The sequence below is a fragment of the Miscanthus floridulus genome, chromosome 3, assembly GCF_019320115.1.
Source record: "Miscanthus floridulus cultivar M001 chromosome 3, ASM1932011v1, whole genome shotgun sequence".
Lineage (NCBI taxonomy): Eukaryota > Viridiplantae > Streptophyta > Magnoliopsida > Poales > Poaceae > Miscanthus > Miscanthus floridulus.
The window spans coordinates 145,047,234-145,057,847 of record NC_089582.1 but is presented as its reverse complement, the minus strand read 5'-3'; the positions used below and the strand labels follow the sequence as shown (position 1 = coordinate 145,057,847).

The following is a 10,614-nucleotide window of genomic DNA, read 5'->3' as shown; positions in this document are numbered from 1 at the left end:
GAGGTCCGTGTGAGAGAAGTCTCTCCGGGAAAATCGCTCGAACATCTGCCGAGGCGGTGCCACGGCGAAGCGAGCATCCGGGCGCGTTGTGCGCACACCAGCATCGGGGGATCGTCACCCTTTCCCCATTTCTCTGAAAACTCTAAACTCTTGTGCAAGAACTTGTGGGGGTATGGGGATGGGTTGGAGGTATTGGAACGGATTAGTTGGTTCTGATGCGGCGGACGGGTATATATAGAGGCATACATACGTGCTCCTTATACTAGAAATGGAGCCACAAACCACAATGCGGTAAGCCGGTAAGATCAATTAACAGTTTTTTTCTTTACAAAACCCATGACATATTTTGTAATTTCATAAAAAATGTTATTTAAACATTTCTATAATAATAATAATATAGGGAAAAAATTCCTCAAACAGGTCCTAGTGCAACTTCGCAATCTGTAGCCTGTTCGATTGGCTGGTTCATTTCGTTGCTGGTTTGTGAAAAAGTACTGCTGACTAATTTATATGAGAGAAAAATATTATTCCAGACTCAAAATTTACATCGTCACGGACCGCGGTGCACGAGTCGGTGAGTCCAGGTGTCCAACCTTCTCTCGTCTCGGGCCGAGTCGGCAAGTCCGCGACGGCGAGCCGTATATTACCCATACCCACCCAAGCCCAACCCGGACCAAAGAAAACCACACACCACCTGCTCGTCGGCTCGTCATCGCCATCATTTCATCGAGTCTCCATTCCATCCTCCCCAAATTCCCCCAAATCGATCTCCCCCGGACCCTCGAATCCCCACGCCCCCGCGTCTGAATCCGGCGCGCCCCGCTCCGATCCGTCCGATCCGCGCCGAATCGCCGCCGCTCGGGGCGGAACCCTAGCCCGATCTCGACCCGTTTCCCCGCGATGGGCGCCGGCCGTGTCTGCCGCGGCGGCCCCTCCTCCGCCCACCCCGCCGCCGGCGCCGCAGCGGGGCGGCCGTTCCCGCCCCTCGCCGCGTCCTCCTCCGCCTACCCTTCCTCGGCCCCCTCCGAGACGGCGTCCTCGTCGGTCACCAAGACGGTGAACGGCTCCCACCACTTCAAGATCGCGGGCTACTCCCTCTCCAAAGGGATCGGGGTGGGGAAGTTCATCGCCTCCGAGTCCTTCAACGTGGGGGGATTCGACTGGGCGATCTACTTCTACCCCGACGGGAAGAGCGGCGAGGATGGCGCTGCCTACGTCTCGCTCTTCATAGCCCTTGCCAGCGAGGGCACCGATGTGCGCGCGCTGTTCGAGCTCACGCTCGTCGACCAGAGCGGCAAGGGCCAGGACAAGGTGCATACCCACTTTGGGAGGTCGCTCGAGAGCGGCCCATACACCCTCAAGTACCGCGGCAGCATGTGGTGAGTCTCCCTCAGCCTGTGCATGTGTTAGATAGGCGTGCCTGCCAAATTGAGCTGACCTGCCCAATCCCTCAAGTACCGTGGCAGTATGGGCTGAGTCTATCTCAGCCTGTGCATGTGTTAGATAGGCGTGCCTGCCAAATTGAACTGACCTGCCCAATGAGAATTTGCTAATTGATCATTATCTTGAGTAGGAAGTGATGTATGCCCTCTAAGATACATGGTTATGTTGGTGAAACTTTAGTTTTGTATGATGTGAAACTGAGATGTTGGTGTGCATGTTAGGCTGATTGCCCCTTCAGGTTTATTAGCCATTTTGTATTCACAAGTACTACTGTTTTGAGGTGAAGTACATTCAGTTTTTGATATTCTTAGGGCCTGTTTGGATACAAGGGCTAATTGCTAGCTAGCTAAAAATTAGCTCAAGTGCATCCAAACAGGAGGGCTAATAGGTGGGTTTTTTTTTTTGCCGAGTCTTCAACTAGTTAGCCAACTAGCTAACCAACCACACTTAATTTAGGCTAATATTTAGCCCCCACTAGTAACTAGCCATGTTTACCCAAATAGGCCCTTAGTTGCATTCCTCTTATCGTTAATGTCACAAAGTTCAAAACTGAGTTGGTTCCTGTTATTGCCATTGGCTAATGCTGAACGTTTGATGGTTTGGTTGTGTGGTTTGCTGTAAAAATTGTGATGAATTCAGGTTACTTGAGATTATTCTGCGTGCCTTGATCTTTTATGTGATCTGGAATTCGATTTGTTATACATGTGAACTTGGCTAGTTGGCTTCATGTCATGAGTTCATTGACTGCTCTATGACGGAGCTTGTTTCTGTTACACCTTACTTTCAGGATGTGCAGTAAGTGTCATGTGGTTTAGACGCAGAGCTTAATTGTCTGTTTTTGCCTCATTAGTTTGTGAATCAATGAGGTGACTAGTGCTATAGATTTATGCCTTACCCTGTCAATATTAACTGGTTATCGTATTGTTATTATTGATTGGGCCATATAATTTGGTTTTGATGACTCTGGATTGAAAAATAACCCTGTCAATATTACTTTTATTTGATGTATGTGTTGATTCATCTTTGTTCCCACTGTGCTTCTGTTATTACACATTATTTCATCTACTATCCAGTATCCAGTTTGACTGGCTGTGTAGTTGCTTCTTGGATATAGCTGCATGATTTGATCCTTGACTACTTTTTCCGTTCACTGGTTATGGGGAGTAACTTATCTTTCTGTGCATGCAGGGGCTACAAGCGTTTCTTCAAACGAACTGCCCTGGAAACATCAGACTATCTTAAAGATGATTGCCTTTTAGTGAACTGCACTGTTGGCGTTGTTCAATCACATACTGAAGGACCAAAGATATACACAATTCCAGTACCGCGGTCCAACATGGCTCTACATATTGGTCAGCTATTGACAAGTGGAAAGAGGACAGACATTGCATTCGAAGTTGATGGAGAGATGTTTCCTGCCCACAAAGTGATTCTTTCAGCCCGGTCTCCTGTTTTTAGGGCACAACTTTTTGGTCCGATGAAGGATAAGGACATGAAGTGTATAAAGATTGAAGACATGGAGGCTCCAGTATTCAAGGTGACCCTGGCTCCCGGTTTTACTTGGTTATATGTCTTCTTTGGTTTTGGTACTGTCATGTCTTGGGGCAATCTCTCCCGTGCTACTACTATCTCTGTGTTATATTTAATTAAAAATAAAATACAGTTCATGCATTTTGACATCAACGGTATATACTACCTCCGATCACTCAAATATGGCGTTTCAGACACAAGATAGGTAGAAGACAGATCATTTATATTGTCTGAAACATCATACCTAATTTACTGTAGGTAGTTTCAACACCCAGAACATAGACACGGTTCAATTATGCCCCAAGCCCCCAACTTGCAAAAATGGAAATTTTAAAATCTTTAGAAGCTAAAAGGCAAGTTTTATAGGACGGCGATTAGACATGCTATGTTGTATGGTGCGGAATGTTGGCCTACGAAAAGACAGACATGTTCAATAGATAAGTGTCGCGGAAATGCGTATGTTGCGTTGGATTTGCGGTCATACAAGAAGGGATCGAGTTCGGAACGATGATATACGTGATAGATTAGGGGTAGCACCAATTGAAGAAAAGCTTGTCCAACACCGGTTGAGATGGTTTGGACTTGTCCAACGGAGACCTCAAGAGGCACCGGTGCGTAGTGGAATCCTAAGCCAGGATAGTAACGTGAAGAGAGGCAGAGGAAGACCGAAGTTGACTTGGGTAGAGGCAATAAAAGGAGACTTGAAAGGATGGAATATACCTAAAGACTTAGCCTTAGATAGGAGTGCTTGGAAGACAGCTATTCACGTGCCTAAACCTTGATTGCTTCTGCTGGGTTTCAACTCTAGCCTACCCCAACTTGTTTGGGACTTAAAGGCTTTGTTGTTGTTGTTGTTGTAAGCATTAAAATCTTTCCTTTGATTGCATTTAGAGTGTCTCGAAGCAAATAAAGCAGAACTCTGCTGGTTTTCTGTTTGATGGTTGGTACAGTGCTAACTAATGTTCCATGGTGTGCACCATTTTTAGGATATTTCAGCGATTCAATGTGCTGCTAGCATCGTTTCTGAGTTTCACTTAGTACCTATAGTTAAGCAGTCAAGTTCATCTACTATTACTTGCTTCATCGTATGGTAGTATAGTACTCCCTCCATTTCTTTATATAAGGCATGCACACATTTCAAGATTCAAACCTTGTAATTTTCAACCAATAACTAACATTACAGGATGTAGATTTAAAGTGATATCGTTAGATTCATAATTTCATATTTGAAAGTACCATAGTCTATGGTTATGATTTTGTTGCTACAAAGATCATATCATAAAAGAAATTACTGGTCAAAGTTAAGTTAATTGTTAATTGGTGAGATGTATGTTTGCTAAGTTTTGCCGCCTGGTGCAAGCGGTAGAGTCTTACCGCCTGTGACCAGAAGGTCCCGGGTTCGAGTCGTGGTCTCCTCGCATTGCACAGGCGGGGGTAAGGCTTGCCACTAACACCCTTCCCCAGACCCCGCACAGAGCGGGAGCTCTCTGCACTGGGTACGCCCCCTTTTTATGTTTGCTAAGTTTTGCTTTTGAATTCCATTTGCTGTCAGAAGCATGTCACATTCAATTTCTTGCTTGTCAACGTCTAGCATTTATTTATTCATTCTGAGTTTATACACGTTGAATTTTGCAGGCCTTGCTCCATTTCATGTACTGGGATGAGTTGCCGGATATTGAAGAGCTTACTGGTGTAAATACAACTTGGGTATCCACCTTGATGGCTCAGCATTTACTTGCTGCTGCAGACCGTTATGCATTGGAGAGATTAAAATTGCTCTGTGAACTTAAGCTGTGTGAAGATGTTGCAATAAACACAGTGGCAAATACTTTGGCACTGGCTGAACAGCACCACTGTTATCAGCTAAAAACTGTTTGCTTGAAATTTGTGGCTCTACCTGAGAATTTGAAAGGCAAGTGCAGCATTTCTCTATGTTAACTTGATTTTATATTGATTGCTCATGGAAGTTGTTTGCTCTAGAAGGTCAAATTGAGTATGTATCTGCTCTAGTTGCTATTTAGTTTTATGATCATGTCAATAGCCAGACTTATTCTAGGCTCACATTTTGCTGAAAATCTGCAAGTGTAGCATTACTTGTCTGCACTGGTCTATGGTCTTTCAACACTACTGTAAGGCTTTAGGCCTATGACGCATAATTGCCTCATTAGATTCTGTGCACTGTAGCTTAAGTTATACAGGGACACTTCCAATTTCTCTTAATTTGATGCTGATGAATGCAAAGATACGATGAGCCTGCATCACAGTTGTCATGAGTAGAAGTTCTGATTATAATTTGTTAAGGGTTTAAATCCTGCCAACCATTTCTGGTTTAAATGTTCTTGTTAGCTCTATAACTTTGTTCACCGGATCTTTCCTTCTTTTTGTGGGTGGATGGGTGGGGGTCGACATGGTGATTCTTTCTAAATTTCGTGTTTTTTTTTAAAAGATGTGAAACATGTGGGTTCTTTTGAATTGAAAACTGTGTGGACAGTTTGTCTTGAGACTATTTGAGGAATGAGTAAAGAGCTTGTCAAAAAGATTTCTTTAGTCGTAACTGTTTATTGCTAATTTTGGCTGGGTAGTAACTGATCATATCATTTGTTATGTGGAATGCTTGCTGCAAAATATGATACTTAGAACTGTTCATCCTGTACCATGTGTTACAGTGTCATTATTATGTACTGTACTGTTTACTGGCATATATCACCTTTATGCTGGAACATAAATAGGTGGAGCACATGCTTTCATATATCAACATCTGCTTAACCATGTTTTTTGTTTCTTTGCAGCTGTCATGCAAACCGATGGGTTTGATTATTTGCAGCAAAGCTGCCCATCCATCCTAACCGAGCTTCTTGAATATGTGGCCAAGGTAGGAGAGCACTCAGTGAGCCCCTGCTTGTATTCAACTGAAGTCCTTGATGGTGGCGATGCCAATGGACGACGCGTGAAACCAAGGATCTAACGGCTGCCCAGATGAGCCTAGAAGAGGAGTTCCTCGTGTCTTTTTTTCGTTGTAAAGTGTTTCCAATGACGGGTGCTTCTGTGGTGCCATATCATGCATGTTGTAGCGTGTGGGTTTGTGTGTGTGTGTTGTTGTGACTTCCAGCCCTCTCCCCAGCCCTACTGCTGCTACTGTGGAGGGAGTTGTGGCTAATATATATCCTACTGACTAGTGTATTGCATTGCTGCTGCAAAGCAGCCTGTCATCATAAGTGCACACAGGTGGCATATGGCAAGGATGGTCTGGTGCAAAGGTTTGATCAAGGGGAAATAATGGCGCAGAATGTGTTTTGCAGAAGTTTTACCTTTTGCTAGGCCAGATTTGTCGATTCACGGTCGTCTGTATTTGACTGTATTCAATTGAAATGGTGAAATGCAATGAAATGTATCCTGGACATTCACTTCCATACTGATCCGTTCATCTTTCCTACCCTGAAATTCTGGAGTACTTTTCACCTTTTTGAAATACCCGTTTGGTTATCTTTCACCGTTGTGAAATATCCCCATTTGATTCGTGACAGGAAACTATTATATATGATGAAACGGCTGGTGGTAGAAGGATTTGTACCTTTCGTGGTTTCCTCTCTTTGGACAAGTCATTCTAGAAGAGATTAGCCACTGGATACTTGATTAGTTGCAATCAAAAAACAAAATTTAGTTAAGCTAGCCGGGGAGAGGATTCAGCAGTATGCAGTTAAGCTAGCTAGCAGAGACAGAGGAGACAGGACTCAGGAGAGGAAACCTGCTCGCTGCTCTCTCCAAACCCTGACTCCCCGACCCCCCACAACCTGCTTTGCTTGCTCTGCACTCCGCTAATTCCTTCCGCGGCGATCCCGAGCAAGAAATCCAGCAGCAGCAAGTGCAAGCGGCGGCCGCCACTATGATGAGCGGCAGCTCGTTTTCGCCGCCCTCGCTTCCCGCCGGGGTACACCTCTCTCCATCTCTCTCTTCCCGCCGGGGTATACCTCTCCCGTTTCTCGCTAGATCTGGGAGTAACCTGTTTGTTTAGGGCGGGCGCCATGAATCAGGCGACCTTGTGATCTGATACTATCTGCCGTATCTAAGATTTTGATTCGGCCCCAGTGCGTTCGCGCGTGCTGCTCTCCACAGGCTAACCAATTTGTTGTTTGCTATTGTCTGGCGACAGAATTATGCTTGAAATTACTGTATGTCTCATCCTGCCTTTCGCCACCGATTAGATGCCGCGTGTTCGAATGAAAAAAAAAATACTCCGTTCTCGCTCTCATGACATCTGGTCTCGCCAACGAATGCAGAGTGGAGGCTTGTTCAGGGGGTACACGAAGCTGTGCAAGGGCCTCGCCGTCATATTGCTCCTTGTGCACCTTGTAGTCCAGCTGTTCCCGTCCGCCGTCACCTATCTCACGCTTATCCCTGGAAGGTAGAAGCTCAGATCTCCACTCTGTTGGAATTCTGTATCCAGAGTAACATCTTTTACTAGTTGCCTGCTTGGCTCCTAGTTTGCCCTAGATCTGTTTCCTAGTTACCACCGCACTCAATGGCCAAATTGTTTCTTAGTCACCCTCTGAGGTGAAATACTTAGTACTGACTATTATGTGGAGCTACTGATATTGGTAACCAGAACATCCATTTGAAATGCAGGTTTAAGCTGCTGAGTGCTGAGTTATTGTAATTATAATAATTAGTCAGTGTGTTAAATTAATGACATGTCGGTTAGTTGGTTTCACGGTTTCACCACTAGATGTCTGGGCTTCATTCAGCATTGCATCTGGTTTGTTTTGGCCTATGAAATTAATTTACCAGATATTCTCTAAAGGAAAAACCACTGAACCAAATGCGTGTCTTGAATATTCAGCTATTTGATTTATATCTGCAGGACGATCCCTTTTGCTTGGAACCTGCTAACTGCTGGCTATGTCGAGCAAACAATTCCAGGGGTAAATTTTTCCATCCCATCATTTAATTTATTCAGAGCACCTTCCTCATATATGCATGTTTATTATCCTTTCACTTTCATGTGAAAGAAAAAGTACTTCCAAATCAAGACAAAAACCTAATGACGCTTATATGTAATTAGCTATCGAAAGAAGCAGCTAACTCAAAACAGGTAATGAACTGGTTGAAATTCAGGTAGGGGGTAGAGTATAGTACATTGTGTTGGTTTCTGCTTGTTTGGATGTAACTTATGTCATGGAATCAATCGCATTCAAATAAATACTAACTTAATTTAGCTTCTAGCTTTCTCTTATTACAGTGGTGGTAGAGCATGGTTCTTGCTAATTATTACTTAGAGTTCTTCTAGATGTTTGTTGTACACTTGAATGTCACCTTAGGCAATGAAAAATACTAGCGTTCTGTTTTATAGATGTTTTTCCCTGGAGTGTTTGATCTGCTGTTTGCTGTTTTTGTGCTAAATAACATATTGCATCACATTTGTTAATGCATCTGCTTACTGGTCCTTTCGAGTATTACAAATATGTCATGTTTATTAACATATCAGAGCTCCTTCGACTCACATGACCAATATTTGTGCAGGTGGTTGTCAGCATCATTGGTCTTCTTTTATTTGGGAAGTTGTTAGAACCTCTATGGGGTTCAAAAGAGTTATCAAAGTTCATCTTTATTGTCAACTTTTCAACTTCTGCTTGTGTCTTCATGACTGCTATTGTGCTGTACTATATAACTCAGCAAGAGATCTACCTGTAAGTACTGTATTTCTCTTATCTCTACAAAATAAGTAGTTTGACATTTCATATTAGGTCCAGCCTTGGTGTTCTTACAATCTGTTTTTTCAGCTATACTCCTCTTTCTGGATTTTATGGGGTTCTATCAGGATTGTTGGTGGGCATTAAACAGCTTTTACCTGATCAAGAGCTTAATCTTTTTGTGCTACACATCAAGGCAAAGGTCGGTCTCTTTGAATATCAATAAAAGTAACCTTAATTTTCATGCTACCATTAATGTTTGCTAACGATCTTATTTTTTCTGGCTACACAGTGGATTCCATCTCTTGTTGCATTGATCTCCATTGTTGTAAGCTTCTTCGTAAATGACTTGATGTCTTACCTCCCAGTTCTGTTGTTTGGCATTTATATGAGTTGGATCTACCTCCGTTACTTTCAAAAGAGACTTGAGACTGGCCTGAAAGGAGATCCAAGTGAGGAGTTCTCTTTCTCAAGCTTCTTCCCTGAATTTGTAAGGTAGTTCATTTTCCCTATATAGAAGCTCTAGACTATTCTGCAGTTCGCTGAAGTATATTCTGACAAATTTGTCAAAACATGCAGACCAATTCTCGACCCAATAGCATCTGTATTCCATAGGCTACTTTGTGGAAGATCCGAAAGATCTGATGCCAGGGGAGAAACACTAGATACCTCACCACTGCCTGGTTCAGATTCAATTGAGGCAAACAGGAGGAGGTTAGCTTTCGTGGCTTTGTCTTCAGTTTTATCAGTGCATTACTTTTTCCTGCTTGTAACATTTTGTTCCTAATAAGCAATCCTTCGGTCCAAGCAATATTACTTCTGTTGCCCTGCTTTTTGACAAACAAATGATCCTGGATTCTTCCTCATGGGTTCTAGACCGTCATGTTTTCTGTTGTCAAGTCCATGAGCTAGTGGAGTCACACATTGTTCCTGTGACTGTCATGTTTTCTGTCTTTGTTCAACTATTGCCGTAGCTTGTAGCTCCATTTGGTGGTTTCATAGCACATGACTCTGTTGGCACTTGCCAGTTGCTAGTTGCGTGCAACCGTGGTTCTATTCTGTCAGGCATAATGTTTGTTTGCCTCATTGTAGAGAGAGGGGTCAACGGGCGCTGGAGCAAAGATTAGCCGAGAAGCTGGCTGCAGTCAGAAGTTCAGAGGGCACATCACTGGATGCTGCTGACAAAGTTTGAGTCTTCTATGCAACGAACAACAAGCTGTGCAGTTTGTGAATTCCTGGCGATTCGTTTCTTTGTGATTTCCTGAAGGATTGATCGAATGCGAATGATTCATGTACCTTCAGCAGCCCCAGCCCCACTGCCGAGTGCTTCATTTTTTTATGGTTTTTCGTAGTTATCATCGGGAACCAACTAATGATGAAGCGATGCGCTTCATTTTTCCCATGGTTTCTCTGTAGTCAACTAGTGAAGTGATCAAGTACTAAGCAGTGTACAATGCGATACTCCATAGGAGTATAGGACAAGAACTCATCTATGTTTAGTTTTCTGTTTGTTTCAAATGGTGAGGTTGATACTTGATAGTACGGAGTAGTTGACAAGGAACAAAATTATTTTTGTAACCTTTTAGAGCTTTGCACCCCACTTCTAAGCTCAAGGTAACTCTAATATTTACCTGTCGTCATTTCCACTTCGGTAGCCAAGGAAGATGAACCCAGCACACTCGGTCCATTGACCTTGCCCGCTTGTTATGACGCGATGGAATCGCCAAGGTTAGTAGCGTAATAGTTATCATAATAACAATCACTTTTGCTGAGTACTGGCTTTGTCTTTCTGTTTCATTCTCCCAATTTTAATTTTTGGTGTTCCTTTGGTCTAACAACCTGATCGCTTGGTCGTATCAGTCAGACTTATCAGTCATGATACAATGTTTTTTCTCTAAAAAAAACAACATCAGCTGATTTATAAACCATAGAAACGATCAAGCGATTGTCACGA

At 43.4% G+C, this 10,614-nt stretch overlaps 2 protein-coding genes across 2 annotated transcripts; both read left to right on the top strand.

Moving 5' to 3' along the window:
* The first annotated feature begins 685 nt into the window (after nt 1-685).
* LOC136542724 (BTB/POZ and MATH domain-containing protein 1-like) lies at nt 686-6,381 on the top strand. Its single transcript, XM_066535295.1, has 4 exons — nt 686-1,379; nt 2,632-2,980; nt 4,609-4,885; nt 5,763-6,381. Exons 1-4 carry the CDS (start codon nt 901-903, stop codon nt 5,936-5,938), a joined length of 1,281 nt encoding a protein of 426 aa, XP_066391392.1. The 5' UTR covers nt 686-900; the 3' UTR covers nt 5,939-6,381.
* Nucleotides 6,382-6,681: 300 nt separating this feature from the next.
* Nucleotides 6,682-10,446, top strand: LOC136542725 (rhomboid-like protein 19). Its single transcript, XM_066535296.1, has 8 exons — nt 6,682-6,901; nt 7,251-7,375; nt 7,832-7,892; nt 8,491-8,657; nt 8,751-8,862; nt 8,953-9,155; nt 9,240-9,374; nt 9,753-10,446. The coding sequence occupies exons 1-8, from the start codon at nt 6,857-6,859 to the stop codon at nt 9,850-9,852; spliced, it is 948 nt and encodes a 315-aa protein (XP_066391393.1). The 5' UTR covers nt 6,682-6,856; the 3' UTR covers nt 9,853-10,446.
* The last annotated feature ends 168 nt before the right edge of the window (nt 10,447-10,614 follow it).

Coding starts and splice junctions, on each gene's coding strand:
- LOC136542724 (XM_066535295.1), top strand. CDS start 901: ATGGGCGCCGGCCGTGTCTGCCGCGGCGGCCCCTCCTCCGCCCACCCC. Junction 1,380..2,631: donor AAGTACCGCGGCAGCATGTG/GTGAGTCTCCCT, acceptor CTGTGCATGCAG/GGGCTACAAGCGTTTCTTCA. Junction 4,886..5,762: donor TCTACCTGAGAATTTGAAAG/GCAAGTGCAGCA, acceptor GTTTCTTTGCAG/CTGTCATGCAAACCGATGGG.
- LOC136542725 (XM_066535296.1), top strand. CDS start 6,857: ATGATGAGCGGCAGCTCGTTTTCGCCGCCCTCGCTTCCCGCCGGG. Junction 7,893..8,490: donor TCGAGCAAACAATTCCAGGG/GTAAATTTTTCC, acceptor ATATTTGTGCAG/GTGGTTGTCAGCATCATTGG. Junction 8,658..8,750: donor ACTCAGCAAGAGATCTACCT/GTAAGTACTGTA, acceptor CTGTTTTTTCAG/CTATACTCCTCTTTCTGGAT.